The sequence below is a fragment of the Amblyomma mixtum genome, chromosome 9 (genome assembly GCF_055824585.1).
Source record: "Amblyomma mixtum isolate Tamu chromosome 9, ASM5582458v1, whole genome shotgun sequence".
NCBI classification, from domain to species: domain Eukaryota; kingdom Metazoa; phylum Arthropoda; class Arachnida; order Ixodida; family Ixodidae; genus Amblyomma; species Amblyomma mixtum.
Window position 1 is genome coordinate 15,735,651 of NC_143020.1, and position 16,450 is coordinate 15,752,100.

The window sequence follows — 16,450 nt, forward strand, 5'->3', positions numbered from 1 at the left end:
TACTAACGGGACATGTAATGTTTTTGCATTAATACAGCTAGCATCTCCCCGTGGTCATCGTATAGGGACCTTTCAGTTATATACCTTCAATCTGAGTAATCAAAGCGGACGGCAATTTTCGAATGTAGTGCATTTCGCACAAAAAAATGTTCTGCGAAGATTTATAGCTTGGATTTTCACCTAAAAAAAGGCGGTGCGGTTTTCCAGCTTGCACGCATTGTTTTTAATGCGTGTTAATGCAGCAGGAATCCTCTTGCGAACTTAAAAGCTTAATCAGCATTCTACACGCCAGCTTAGATAATCTGTGTGAACGTTTTTATAGCCATCACAGGTGCATAAAGGGTGGACTTTTTGGTGGCCTTCCAGGGCCAAGAGGTGTAGGGCAAAGTTGGGAGCCATGGAAGTGTATAACAGGAAAATTTTGAACATAAGTTTCCGAATTTACCGCACACCTAGGCATACCTCTGGTAAAAAGCTCGTTAACTCATCTCAGCCGAACGCCGGTTGCAAGCTTTGATTTCTTTAAAACGCTTCATTAAGTGCGCATCAGGCAACTGTACCGACCCCAGCAGGCTCAGGTTGAAGGCGTGGTTTGCAAAATTACATGTTTACTTTAGGTGAATAATTTTGCCGTCTCAAGGGGCATTATATAGGTTCTTTGTTAACAGCTTACAGCCGCCAGAAGAACAAAATGAATTCTGGACATATAATCCCAACAATGCCGTGTGCGGTCGATCATTTTCGTAATCCGACGAAAGTTTCAGTTTATTTTACATTCTTACTTCGAGTATAGATCTGCATCTGTATGGAGAACTGCGTTTTGCGGAGAAAAAAAGGCCGCCGGCATCTGGAAGCCGTTGAAGTAACGGGCGTTAGCTGTCTGGTTTATTAGAATTGATATGAATGAGATTAAAGGGAGGTTCCCCATTGGGAATACAAATAGTTTCGCCTCTATCCACCATACTGGGCCGTGACGTCATCACTGGCACGCGGCAGGCGGCTGTTTTTACAATGCTATTGCAGATGGCACTACAAGTCTCAACTGTATTGGATTGGAGAAACTTTATTCATACAAAAGATCAAGGGGGATGGATGAATGGCCCCCTAACGGAGGGCAACCTTTTGCACCCAGTCCGCAAGCCTGGCTTGCGTGTTCTTGTCAGGCTCCCTCAGGAGCCTAAGCCAGGCCTCCAGGGAGAAAGCCGGTAGAAGGTCCTTTGGAGGGGAATTTTCCTTACAGTCCCGTAGGATGTGTTCGTCTGTTGATATGTTACCGCAATGTAAGCAATTGAGATTGTTGGGTTGTGTGGTAGTTTTAGACAGAAGAATAGGGGTCATGAATGTCCCAGTTTGGGCTCAATGCGAGATGTTCTGTTTTCTAGTTGCTGCCACAGATGGCGCTGTGATCTCAGGAAGGTAGCAGACCCCACGAAATCTCGAAACGTGATGAGTAAGAGGTAAAGCTCTTAAAAGATGATAAAGAGGACAATATTTTGTACCCAACTAACGCAGGTGCGTAACTGTGTAACAAGGGGAGTGAATTTTTTGTCGGGAATGCCCACTTTAGGTGCAGTCTATTTTTATATATACAAGGAACAAAGCAGTAACTACAGATAAAAATGCAGCGAGCGCAACATTTTTCACACATAGTCTAGGCACAGCAGGTACAGCATGGATAAGCAAACTAGATGTGGTAGCCCCACTCTGTGGTGAACAATATACAAATACTATTTTTGAACAATTCATTTTATTGTATAGATGCAAAGAGCACACAGTAATTTGCGCCTGAAGAATGCTACACCAGCCTGCAGAATAAGATGCCATGCGGAGCGACGAGGAGCAGAAAAACCACCGATATTGGCAGAGATCAAAGTGGCCGTTCCAACGAAGTAATTAAAATTTACTTTTCATTGACCACATTTAGTACCTCTTACACGTTTAGCTCCCCTCCCAAGGAGCTCCTCCCCGAAAGCAACAACGAAGCAAGCTGGAGCACTACTCTTTAAATAGGCACGCATGAATTGTTCAGAAGAAATAAACATTTCAGGCAAATCGAGGCGCGCTTGGTGTTCTGTTTAGTCGCTATTGCGCACTAACCTCTTCCACGCGTTTTGTCGGTTCCAGTGTTTTCCTTCTTGCTCTTCCGATCGCGAAATTGTGAGTAAAATATGTCAAACAATAATGGCGAAAATACTGAGGCAGTCTGTGCGCATTATAACATTATAACATTAATCACTGGAACAAAGATGTTGTTGCAATGCAATAGGAATGCTCTACTGAATGCGCCCGTACCAAGAGAATATTATTGGTTTTCAATAGATAAATATCCCAAAACTCTAGGTTGCTATAACAACACTAGATGTGAGTATCATTTTAATTGTTTTGATGAATGATCTCATGCATCACATACAGACTCAAAATCGGGATCAAGGCAAATATTTCTTAGTTGAAATTGACAAAAGCTGGCCTGTCAAGCGGCAGTGTGGCAGCAAGACGGTGAAGAATACATTTTATGAAGAAGCCACAGTCGTATGTCAGCACCGTAGTGAATCTGAATAAGAAAACTTGAAACTCGTGTCCAAATTCTAAAAAAACCCTTTTGGTTTCGTGTTTTTAAATGCCCCATCTACTGCACGCGAAGCTTTCACAATCGCATGCACTTCTCTGTGAAATGTTGACAAATTAGGACGAAGATGTTTTGATATCTAACTAGAAAACGTTCTTTTTGATTGCTGTAGAAGTTCTCGATGTCATGTAGCGGATTTCTAGAAGGCCTCTAGAGCTGAACTTTGTAAAGACACATGAATGGTTGCCTTATAATGACCCTGGACATTAATGGCATGAATATAGATTTTCTCACGATAAACATATTATTAGAAAATTGTAAATATTTTATACCTAAAATTCAGATCAGCAAAAAATTTTGATCCTGAAAATGCTCTAAAACAAAGCGGCGGTTGCTCTCCACTAAAAAACGTTTAGTTATCGGTGGTATAACCTGGAAACTCAAGTCCATTAAGACAGACTGAAATTAATAAAATACTACAGTTTCTTTGAGGGCCGAACATTTTCCACTGGGCATCGAAGATTCTCTAAAATTATTTTAAAAACAGATCTTCTTTGAATTCGGTAAAAGTATCATTGGAAAAGAGTTTTCTACACCGTAGTCCATCTTTTTGTCAAACATTTTACAGAAATCATCTGTAATTGTAATGGAACACTGGTTTTATTGTTAGATATTCTGGCGTGATGAACACACCATGTAAAATCTTAGAGAATATATTAACGAAATAAATATTAACATGTTTTGAATAATATTCTCGGTAAACTATTCAGAATAATGCATATTAAACAAAGCAGAATAGCTTCCACTGTCATTAGCTGTTTCTGTGTGTATCGAAATTACGGAAAATCGAGCCTTTCAACGAGCCTTTCACCTTGATAGTTTTCGAGCGCTGTGCGTACCTAAACAATATTGCGGGTTTCACATTCACCTTTTCGTACCCTAAAAATTAAAATATTTATTTTATTCTTTAGTAGCGTCAGCGGCGAGCAGCTTGTTACTGGGTTTTCACGTATAAATGGCTTCCCTTCCGGACTAGCTTGGCACCAGCGGAACGTCCCACATTTCGCATGGGTTTTTGCCTAAGAGTAGTGCTAATCAGTCGATCGCAACCATGGTACAAAACATATGCCGGATGAAGTAATACTCGATATAACGTCGCGAACGCGAGCAGGACCCCCAATACTATAAAAAAACCATAGATTCAAGTCCGTGACGTGCTAACGGTCACAGGATGCAAGGCTTCTTATTGTGAAGATTCATTTCGTTTCCGACCCTTGTGTCTGAGACGTCAATGGTGACTGTGGCGACCGCTGGCGGGTTAGGGGGTCGGGGATGGAAACGTCAAAGCACAAGGCTCCATGCAGCGGCTGTTCTTTTCATCGCTGTGCGGCATGCCGTAGGAATAAGTCATCATCTAAAACTCCGGCCACGACCACAGTGGTATCGTGGCCTCTGTTGATAACCTCAAAGGCGCAGCTGTTCTCATTCATCATAAACGATGTTACGTGAAGTTACTTTACACAAATATTTACAAAAATAATTCAGCATATTTTTTGTTCTAATAAAGGACGTAAGGAGCGTATTTGTCCTACGTCGCTATTTCCAGGGTGTTTATCCCACGGTGATAGTGGGGGTTGATCTGCAGCGAAATATACGGCAGAAAGTTGTGACCGAAAACCAAATGTATGAAAAAGTTACAGCCGATTTAGCTTACGTGGCCAGTAGCGAAGTATTAGTATGTGCGCTAGGGCGTCGAGTCTCATTCACTTTCGGTTCAAGGTTTAGGTTCCACCTTCAGGTTTAAGGCAAAGACGGCTAAATCGGTGATTTGGGGCGTTAGTGGTAGCCCACTATAAAATTTTGGGACTGCTTAACGCTGTGTAATAGGGCACTACGATAACAGTGTGTTCTGGATTCACTGCGTATCAATTGAAGCTGACGAAGACGACGACGTGTAGTGCACACTGCGGGATTGTTTGATTGATTAAAAACATCTTTATTTGTTCAGTATTCTCAGAACATGTGGGTGGGCCGTCCAGTCCGGTAGTCCACTGGCTGCTTCTGCTGCGCTGGCCCTCCCCACCAGCCAGTGCTGACGGTCAGGATCATCGCTGACCAGAATAGCCTCCCACTGCTCCTCCGATGGGTTGAGAATGGGGTCAACTAAGGGATTAAATTGGCATGCCCACACCATATGGTAGAGGTTAGCTAAGTCTCCACAGTGTGGGCACTGCGGAGAGTATAGTGGCAGTTAAACACTGGTGGTGGCCTGTTACTCTGGTAGCAGAGTGCTCTCGTGTAGTGAACAGAGAAGCTCATCTGTTTGCGCCGCCATGGGTTCGAAACCCAAGAGCGGCGCTGTCGCGGCTATGTTGATATTTTTTTTTACATATTGTGCTTGTGGACGTCTCGCTGGCCTCAAACAAACAGACAGTGGATTTTTTTCTCGATATTGGAAGCCATCGTACTTGCACACTATGGCAAAAGCTGCCAAAAGGAATCCATCCCCGCGGCGGCCACCGTATGTGGATGAGAAAACTGCGCCAAGCCCAAGAAGAACGTGGTCCTGATTGGAAAGCCACCGAGTTGAACAGATAGCCAAACTCGAACAATAGAGTCGAGCGTTCGAGCTCAAAGTATTAAAAATGGGGCGACTCTCTTTTGTAGCTATGGGCCTGCTGCCTCATGAACACTAGCAAGAAAGCAAATTCAGCTTCAGCGACCAGCTAGGGTAGAATTTCGTAGGTCATTTAATTGCGCAGCATACCAGAAAAAGATGGCATGCAGTTATAACAAACTTTTTGTGTTTTCTGCCTTTGGATTCGACAGTTTTGTGAAATTTATTTTTTTACAGCATATTTTTCGTTTCTTTTACGGTGAATAATAAAACCTACGCGCAATTTATCTCTTTTGTTTTTTTATGTGAAGTGGTACTCCCTAGCGGTGATCAATCACTTCAGAATTTATCTTAGCTTTTTTGTTAGCCGAAATATTGATTTACCAGTAACTTCCTATGAAATCGTCGTAATAACTGGTAAGGCACTCAAAGTTGCTATATTAGAAAAAAGAAATGCTATGGATAGTAAAGAAACTAACGAACAGTAAATGATAAGGCGGTTAGAAAAAAACCAAAGTGCAAGTTCATTTTTAAAAGATGGTTTGCATATTATAGATCGGTTACTGAGCTTGTATAAGCGGCCGAGCGGGGCCTCACATGGTAAGCCTGTTGCTGACATAAAAGGATATGCTCTCTAAACGTCGAGGTGGACAGAATATGAAATTTTGGACCGAACTGTTATAGCCACGGGCTGAGAGCTGGTTATAACCGTGAACACTAGCAGCTTACAGAAGATGACGACTACGGGCTGAGGCATGGTTATAACCCTGAACAGTAGCAGCTTACAGAAGATGACGGCGACTAGGTGAAACCTCACAGTCTGCAGCATTTAGGAGAGAGGAGCAGGGGGAATCGCAATATGGTTGGAGTACATTCTAGCCGAGGGCTTTCTTTCATCATGTCTTCGGTCCGCTGTCGCAGCAAGAACAGTCATGCACCATTGGTGGAGCCATGCGATAGTGAACGACTGATAAGAAGCACCAAAAATGTTAGAGGGCACTGCGGAAACCGCCATGGAGTAATGCGAAGGCATTGACGCCTCCTCGCCGCCTCTAATTGGTCCTCCTGGCCTCTAGTTGCTCCTATTTGCCTCTGTGTCGATAGTGACGTCGCGTCTGACAATTGGATCACGTAATTCACCTTAAACCACACTTAATGCACCTTACTGTAAATTAATTCAGATTTAATTTCCAATTAATGCTTTTCAGTGACACAATTCACTTAATAATTCGAGACAATTAATCCACAATTTATCTATTTATTTCACACTGAATTGATTTATATCTGTAATGATTCATTTAACTCACACTTAATTCACAAATAATTCCGTTTGGTTTGGTTTGCTTTGTCGGTGTATAACGTTCCGACGCAACTCAGGCTATGAGGGACGCCGTAGTCAAGGGCTACTGAAATTTCGACCGCCTGGGGTTCTTTAACGCGCGCTGACATCGCACAGTGCATGGACCTCTAGAATTTCCCCTTCATCGATATTCGACCACCGCGGCCGGTATGCCGCGCGCAGCATGGCTAGATAACTCTTGGCAAAATAAAGCGCGAAGGTGCTTGCGTCTTGCGCACTGCTTAAATCAAACCGATTAGCGCGTCTCGATCTCCATCGCCTCCAGTGCACATTTAGGTTCCAAAAAAACAGGTTCTGAATTCATGATTAGGAATCTGTGGCTAATATATCAATCTTGAAAGAATACTACAATATTTCAATAAAACTTTCCTTCTCAAATGGTAGTAATAGAGCAGGCGCTCTCCCTGTTCATATTGTGCTCTCCTGTTTTGTTCTGAAAGCAGGCATAATTTTTTAAACTTAAAAGTGCTTTTTATACATTCACGTTGCTTCTCAGAGAAGTGTATTTACTATGAAGATGTGAACAAAACGAGACATCCAGAAGTAAACAATGGATGAGCAAAAGTTAATTCGCCTTTTCTTCGGTCTGACAACGCATAATATGTTGAAATGATGCCTGCCGCGGCAGACATGTAGGAGGCGAAGGAAGAAAAAACATCCCTTCCTCATTATTTTCCACGCCAAAAAACGTTTTTGGAGTGTAGCAGCAAATGTCTTATAAAAAAAAACCGTTGCTGAGCAATGCGCATCATATGCTGATTGTATTTTATATTGAAAACATGAACTACCAGAAAAACTAATGGTTTAGTTTTGTATGAGAACTGCCGCAAAAATAAAACGCAATTTATCAATGGTGTGATGGATATCGGAAATTTGTGGGCACAGATCGCTGAGTGTAGTCGAATTCTACAAGTTCCGAAAACACGTACTGGCATTGCCAGCGACCAGTTACATACCTGCAACTGTGATCATGATCATGAGACTAAGAATGCTCAAGTAGCTGAACTATTTCGAAGCTCTGTACACAAGATACGTGAGAAGCGATCGTGTTTTTGCCGCTTCCTTACAGTCCCATCTGTCGCGCTGTTATCTATATATGCATCATGAGCAAACTGGCCCGGCTAATTCCACTCCTGTATTGTTTGTTTATCTTGCACGAAGTCGCCTGCACGTGTCCTTATCTGTTTATTTTTGTGACGGAAGAAGCAACGAAATTTCCCTGGAAAGATTGTAGGCATAAGCAACCATTTCTACGATGTTCCAATTGTACCTGCGCCTTATCTAAAAAGTTATTCTTCATTTTCGAATGGAGCGCGACTGAGGGCTCCATTTAGTCCGTTCTTGCACAGAAGCTGAGCACCCTTTTGTCACTGCGGTTACCATGTTGTTCATCTTTTTGTCGGCGCAAGTCAGCCCAAAAGAATCAGTGTCCATCCTAGGTTTTTATGATCGTCTGTTGGTAACAGTATAGTCGGGAGCGCGCGACGGTACCGCACAAACCTATCTTTCTTTTTTTTTAATTTCCATCACGTTTCCCGAAACAGCCCGCATCATGTACATCCAGCAAAAAAGTAAATGTGTACAAGCTACAAGCTACAAAAATCATGCTCACAAATCTACTAAACTGCCGTCAAATGACATCTGCAGAATTGCATGCCTGTTTGCCAAAGTTTATTGGTAATTATTCTCATAAAAAAATTGTGGCGAAGACAGTCGAAGGCAGGAATGGTTGTTGGCAGGAGGCTAATAGGACCGCGCTGAATTTAGGCATATTATTCTGCCATCTGATGCCAACTATTAAAAAAAGCTCGCCAGTGATTACGGGAGTAAGAAAATTCTGGAGACATAGGGTACAAATGCAGCCATTTTTGACCACGCTCAAATGATATGTGACAAAATACAGTAGGTTAATCTGCATTAACTGCTGCCAATAATCTCAGACAGGATAAGAACGGAGAGGCATTACTGAGACTTTTCCAAAGCGTTCTTGATTGCTCTCGCAGAGCAACGAAGATGAGGGTGACGGGTTATAAAGGCTACAGAAATACAGTAAAAAAGAATGCCCAGGTTAGCTTGGTTAAGCCAAGAATGCGTTGCATATTGCGTGGTCTTTTTGCGCGAGGTATTGCTTGGCGGCACTCGATTTTCTCAGCAGCTTTTCCTCCATGACGTTTGGATGGATGGAAGGATGGATGGATGGATAGGAGCGCCCCCTTTGAAAAGGGGCGGTGGCAACCGCCGCCATGCTCAGCCGTCCTTTTTTTTCCTTTTATTTCTTTTTTCTATTCTTTTTTCTTCTTTTTTACGTGGTTTGGTGACGTCATGTCACCACGTGACGTGACGTCACCAAACGACGTGACGTCACGTCACGTGGTTTGGTGGCTGCCCGGCCGCGCCCAAGGGCTGAACTGAGTGACTGCAACATGCTACGCATAAAATACATCTGTTTTGTAGAGGTATGCTTACAGCTGTTCATATGGGCATGCACTGCTCATTTTTCGTTCACTTTGCATGAAAAATAGATTTCGTTTGAAATAAATTCAATCCCATGTTTATTAGCATTTTCTAGACCCTTTTTTAATGACAGCACGGTTAATTCTACAGGTGAATAAATTATTACAGAGCAGCGATGTTCCTTTCATATTTGTTCTTTATCGTCCATTAGTTAAACGGAGTTAATGATATCTGTAACTTACAAAAAATGCCGATTTCTATTGTATGTCACGAGGACAGTCGCTCTGCGAAAGTTGGTCACCACATATCCCAAGAAAATTAACCCTGTATTCTAAGTAAAAACATCCATAGTGTTCGTAACTACGTCTGAAAATTTGCTGCGTTTAGGTGGCGTGTCCTAAAGAAAGGACTTCGCATCAGGAAGCCATTTCTCTGCCAGATCGCTGTTCCTGGCATCTTGATGCCAACGTTCATTGAGGAGCTATTATCGTGAGCGTTCTGCGTCAAAAGCTGACAATTTTGAACAAACCAGAAATAATATGAGCGAGAATTCCTCGGCAGCATTTAAAAGTTCCGCATTTCTTACGACAAGCAAAAAATTGCTCACTGGACAGCCATTACGGTGCGTGAGCGCCTATCACTATTATTTATGAGTGCTGCGCCGAAGCACCGTTGGGAGAGAGTTCTTTCATTCGCTTTTATAGAAATATAACGTTTCAGTACGTTCCCAATGCATTGTGTAGACTAAATATAACAAAGCACAAGAAAGACGACAGAAGATGGTAGGAGCCGTATACATTGGCTTTTACACCCCGCGTTATGGTGACAACAAAGCTCAGTCCTTCCGGAGGCGCCAGCATTTCAAAAGAAAACAAGACACCAGACCAACGCTGCCTAACACTTAATAACCAAAATTCGCTTATTCGCTGGCAACCACTTAATACTAAACAAACATTGTTCTTCATAGTACGGATATTGAAAACACCGCGTAGTCACTAGTTCAATACTGATGCTCAAAAGGTGTCTATCGCCATATCGTGAAAGCAATTTTTCTGACAGACAGCTGAGATGCTTAACTGTCCGGTATTCAGTTTCTAACTATGAGGTATTGTGCTGATATGACTGGCTCAGTTTTTTTTATACGCACTGATGTCCCCTACTGCGGTCCGCACTGATGCCCTTAAAACGCGGCTTGTGATTTCTGCCACATTAAATTACGGCTTTTTGTTTTCAAGTAAAAACTTCCAGTACGCCTGCATGTAAAAAAGATTGTAAGACACCAGCTTATACACATAACGTCTTCAGGTAGTGCAGTGTTTAGCGCAATCTCCCAAGGTGAAGCAAGTTTCTAATGGAGAGTACTAACGCATCAGCATCCACCAAAGCGCAACCATACGGCTACAATAGAAAGCTATACATCTTTCAAAACCTTTGCAGGTAAAGGAATATCCCATAATATATGCGTGTAAGCTTTATAGCTTTCGTACGTAGACGTATGACTGCGCTGGGTAGATGCTAATAATTACGCTGTTATGACACCTCTAGTTTCTACTCGTCAGCCTCCAGTTACTCTTCACACCATATCTCTCCACCTTATATGGGCGATAACAACCAATCAGCCTTAATTTCAAACACTGTTAACAGAGGGCCGGCAATATAGGCTATTGAGAATGCACAAGATGAAAAATATTCAGCTGAACGAGCTTAGCAAGCGAAACGTTGTCTAATGCGCAATGTTTCCAGATGAACACTTTCTGTAGTACATGCCCCGATGAAGGCAAATCCTCACGTAGAAGCGTCAGCTTGCGTAACAGTTGAGCGGGTGTTTTCTAAAACTGGATAAATATCTGTTTGCAAAAATAGAAGGGTTATTTTCTTTGGTGCGTTATTGCGGCCTAATATCAAAACGGACAGCGTAATTGGCTATTTGGTGGCCATTGCTTCAAAAAGCAATTGACTTGCAAAAGTAGGTAAGCAATGCACTTAACATTCAATACACACGACGCAGAGTACAACGTTTGACGTAGGTGACCAAACTCTCAAATGGCATACTACTGAGTAAAGGTGTTTGCCGTGCAATCTTAGAGCGCTGTATTGTTACAAGAGCAGTAAGTCGCTAACTCATGATAATAAAGAACAAAAGAAAGCACGGGGCTGACAAAGTGTGATGCAGGAAATAATGTTTGTTAAAAAAAAATGAAAGAACACATTTTAAAAGAGCACAGGGTGAAATTAAAAGTATAATTATGTACCTTCGAACAATGGTCTTTTTTGTGGCAACATTCGAGCCATTCTATTAATCTCCAGGACAGCGGATTTTTGCCAGGTTTTTATCCGACCACAGTTAGCTTTAGCAATTTTCGCAATTTGTGCAATGGATACACCTCATTTTCAAAGCACGACACATGTAGACGCATATGGGATGGAAAATCCACCGGACTACATGCGTTTCGCTGGAATTTGTCAGCCTACATCGTAATATGTTTTCTTTACCATTTTTGGAGTCGCTATGATAGTTGAGGAGCAGCATTTCAAAATTTTGCTCTGTTTCGTTTCCGTTACAAATTAGGCAATGTCGGCGTGCGCAGAACGTAGTGTTGTACGCATGTTGTAGCTTTTATAAAGTGATATTTACTATCTTTCCTCTCAAAAATTAAACAAATGTTCAAACGATCACCGCACCTGCTTTTTGTAGTTCCTTTCTTTGTTCGGTCTCCTATTTGCGCTGTTTGTGCACGTGCTGATAGCAACTTCATAAATGCCTGTCACAGTGATTGTGTTGAAGTTATTGCTTCATTTGGTAAAAGAGATCGACGTCCAAACTAAATGTCAACTCACCTCAACAGAACCGTTCCTCCGCTCCCTCAATTACCCTCTCGAAGAGAAGCTCCAAAGTACAAAAAAACGTTTTATTAATCTTTGTTTTGCCTGCTGCAGAAGTGAAAATAAAAAAATAGAGCCTTTATGAGGTCCTACAAACTGCACTCGCATTTTGGCCATTCCTGCTATCACGTGCGCAGTCACAGAGATCGTGCAGCCGCGGCACCGCACCCTGCTAAACGTGGGCTTCACTCTTGGCTTCACCCTGCCCACACTGCTGCTTCCGGGACTAGCCTATGCTCTGGGGAACTGGAAGTATTTGCAGCTCGTGTCCGGTCTGAGCGGTCTCATACTCGTGCCTTTCTTTTTGTGAGTAGCAGTCACTTTTATCGTTCGGTCCGTTGCTGTGATAAATTCGTTCCTTGCTTCTTGAAATGTATGCTGGAATGGCTGAATATGTATTTGCTCAGTAGTGTGTGTAGTGTTAAGAGAAGCATTAACTTCGCTGAACAGTACCGGCGTGCTAAAGTAATAAAAATGCTTTGAAACACAACTGCACAATTCGTTTCATCCATTTTTACACCCCCGGGTTTCTATCAGTGGTCTGTATCAGCTAACCGTCTTAGCCATATCACAAATGGACGTTTTAAAAAAATTCAGACATACTGGCGATTCTTTGCTGTAAACCTTCTCTTCTTGTTTTGGTAATAGCCACTGTTCATAATCGTTTAAACTCTAATCATTTTCCCGAATCATAGTACACGACGCAGACAAAAAATTATGACCTTCAATGGAGAAATACCACTATGGTGTCATGTTTACTCAACATTCGCTGCAATTGTGTTAGTGCTGTTTGTCTTCAACACAAACGCTTCACTGCCGCAGCATCGTGCAAGAGTCGCCGCGCTGGCTCATCACCACTCACCGAGAGGCAGAGGCGAGGACGGCCATTTTAAGAATTTTGCGCATTAACGGTCGACTACCACCACCGGACATAGAATCCACCATGGACCAGCTCATCGAAAAATGCAAGACCGACGTCCAGCTCACTTCAACGAATCCCATTTTGATCCTGAAACACAAAAGGCTCCTTCGTAACGCCATCTGCCTGTCTGTACTCTGGTGAGAGCAAAACATATGCCACTGTGAAGCAGCAGATACTTCACGATTTAGGCTATATGCTGAGCTTTGCTTACTGAGCGAGAACATTTCATTGGCGGGGAACAGCGATAAAAGTTCGACTTCTTGAATGCGCACTCCGCACAGGCCAGCCTGGCGATTGTCTGCAAGGAGCTTACCTCTGCTGGGGGGCCACTGCGGTAGTGTTACCATTTTTTAACTACCTAATTACCTCTTTTGCCCATCTCGAATGAAACAAGTAAGCGCAGAATTGGAGCTGTTGACCTGCTCTTTACCTGCTTACTGTAGTTACTGCTTACTGGTTATAGAAACCATCTCATACACCGAGTCCAATTTGAGCGAACACCCGGCTCTTTATTTGTGTTTACTACAGTCATAGCTCTTGCACTGTGCATTTGTGGACAATGATCAGCTGCAGTTATGGCTAATCGCAAAATCAAACCATCTTCTCATGTATGTAGAAATCAGGGGGCACTTTGTTCACCTAAAGTGCGGTGAGGCGAAAGGCTTAAGTGCGGTGTTGCTGCTTGTGTCACTGATGTGTGGTTAAGACGTTAAGCTTCGCCTCTCAGATGGAACGCGACAGCGTCTTGCAACGCTGCCAGGGAGTCCATTGAACGCCATCGCCCGTTCGGCTCTACGCCTTGCTCGTCGGTAAATTGGTTTTTGAGGAAAGGAAATTTATCAGTCTCTCATATCTCGGTGGACACCTAAACCTCGCCGTAACGGGAAGGGAGGAAGATGAGAGTGAACGAAGACACCGTATTCACTAGACGCGCCTTCGTTCATTCCAAACCATCGAGCTGGCATGGCGGAGCGGTAGCTTGCTCGACTCGCACTCCGGAGACCGGGGTTCGATCCCCGAGCTCGGCCAATTTCTTACTCGGTTTTATTTATTTATCTGGTCTGACTAGAAAGGTTAATTAGGCTAATTCGTTAATTAAGCAATTAACTAAACTCAGTCCCACTTACTTGGAGCATCACCACACGATCCCTTTAATTGGTTGCATGGTTAGTAGCCAAAGTACAATTGGCCCCGTTTGAAATTCGCGCACTCTGACGTCACGACCGTTTCGACCAATTGAAAAGCGTGAGGTTTCTGTCGACAACTTCTGCTTACAACGATGCGGCATTACAGGCTTCCGCCTTAAAAATTACAAAATAAAAAAGAGTATAAATCAATCAATACTAAGTATCAATTACGAGATTATTGTCAGTGGGTGCCGGTATACCACCATTTTTGCACACCACGGATAAACAACGGTTTGTCGCGTCTACCTCGGAATGTAAAGTGCTCTAGTGACCGCAGTGTCTGGTTACTGCAAATACAGAGAAACAAAACAGAGGAGTGGCCTTGAAAACGAGCGAAGTAAAGAATGCCTAACAAAAACAGGAGACTGTGTGTCCTTTACGATATCTAAAAAATAACCACGCAAAACACGGCGCAAAAGAAGCGACAATGTAACTGTTTCGCTTTCATTAATGACCAGTGGTGGTGCCTGGTTTTTAAGGTTCCGAATCTTTTACGTGGTGTTTGGCTTATTTTATTGGGGTTTAACGTCAAGGCGACTCAGTCTATTAGGGACGCTGTAGCGGAGGGCTCCGAAAAATTCGACCACCTGGGGTTCTCTAACGTGCAGTGACATCTCACAGTACACGGGCCTCTAGAATTTCGCCTCTATCGATATTCAGCCTCCGCGGCCTTGATCGAACCCACGTCTTTCGGGCCAGCAGCCGACCGCCATAACCATTGAGCCACCGGGACGGGTTTTTGCGTAATGTGACTGACGCCTTAGTGAAAGGATCGGAACTAATTCACACCATCTGAGGCTTTTTAACGTGCTTTCACATCGTATGATACACAGATGCTTCCGTATTTACAGGGCTAGCAATACTTAAAAAGGCTATTGCTAATAGAAGGTAACCATTTTTTAAGGTGTATGCCCCGTAAGTTCGCCCTTCATCTTAATATTGTGAGCACCGTACGGTGACCCGTTTTTGTCGCGGAGAGTCGCTAATAGAGCTGTCGTAGACAGCCATACAAGATGGCACCGTGGATTCTGTTTCTTCTTCTTGTGCCGTGCATGTTCTTGCTTTTTTTATCATTTTTAAAGTTGACGGCTCATATGAGTTCGATTTTAATGACAGTTTGGTAACACATTGAGTTTCTAGTGCCAGAGGGACAAAAAGCAGCGCTCTGCTTACCACGACTATTCGTGTAACTAAAACGAGAATGGGACAATTGTTGCAAGAAGGCAGTCATCAGTTAAGGACCACGTATTTATCTACACGAAAGAAAAATGCGTACCTTAAAAGCGACTTGGTATTCTTCCTTAACGCCGGAACAGCTGGACTACGACTGGTCTTTCGGCGTCTAGTACACAAAATCTCAGAAATCAAAGCGAACGCAGTGTTTTTGTTTACCAATCGATGAAACTGTATATTAAGAGAGTTTATACAAAAAGTTGCGGAATGAGCCAGCAGCGAAAAAGTTTGATTGCTTCCAACCTGCAATTTTTAGAGAAAAGCGAAAAGTATACCATTTTGTCGTTCACTCGTTCTTAGTCTAGAAACGATTAATCAAATTCAGCCGAACGCAATGGCCAATGCATTTTACTTGCAGATGTAGCAATGCTAAGGCAATAAGTAATATATTCCAGCACCTCTTCTTTACGGATTCTTGAGCGATGCTTGATGCGCAGGTTTTGCAACAGCCTTCTTCTGTTCACCACAACGCTGTCTTCAGTGGGCCTGGGCGGCAGTCCTTTCGTGAATTTTGCCCTTTCGGCAGCCGGCGAAGTCCCCGGGGGCCTTGTGAGCTTGCCAGTTGTGCGCTACTGCCGCCGCAAGAGGTCTGAGGCTACACTGCTGCTCCTTGTCGGCGTTATGGCGATCCTTGCCTCGGCCCTGCCACAAGGTAAGCTCCACATACGTTTGCATGTTTCTACCGTCTGCATACTTGTGAAATACCGCACACGGGAGGAAGCGCGGTTATCCAAGCAATCATCTGAAACGACGTGTATGGGAACAAAACGCTAAGCAAGATTCAGCGCCCATAACAAGCAGGCTCTTCGACCACGTTGTCGCAGTCATGCTAAATAAAAGCGCTTTATTGGTCATGAAAATCTGTTATTTTTGCGGCGGCTTCTATAAAGCGTTGCACAGCTCACTCGTATATATAGTTGAGAACACGTCTAGAGGAAAGTTTTCTCCAATGGTTTTGTTTCAGGCATGAACGTCAAGTGTGACGCATGTCTCCATTAACGAGTAACTTTTCGCCCTTATTCGCATTTTGCATTAATAAATCTACAGTCTACAGCCCCATGCAAAGTTTTGATTCTAAAATCCTATCAAAGACGCTATCTTGTAAGCTATCTTTGTGCGCACTTACGCGTTCAGCGTCTGTTTGCGGCTTTTTTGTTGCTTTTTTATTTTAGTGCTCCTTTCCCGATAACCGTCGTCACAGCATATTCACTTATGATCATTTTGCTAA

The 16,450-nt window shown here is 43.1% G+C and overlaps 1 protein-coding gene across 1 annotated transcript in view; it reads left to right on the forward strand.

The window, feature by feature from the left end:
- LOC149328383 (organic cation transporter protein-like) overlaps positions 1 to 16,450 on the forward strand; it is a 38,480-nt gene that overhangs the window by 5,824 nt on the left and 16,206 nt on the right. The window contains exons 2-4 of the mRNA XM_089558980.1: positions 12,018 to 12,186; positions 12,703 to 12,939; positions 15,660 to 15,874. Of these exons, the coding sequence (XP_089415106.1) occupies positions 12,018 to 12,186; positions 12,703 to 12,939; positions 15,660 to 15,874 (621 nt within the window). The remainder of the gene's footprint in view (positions 1 to 12,017; positions 12,187 to 12,702; positions 12,940 to 15,659; positions 15,875 to 16,450) is intronic.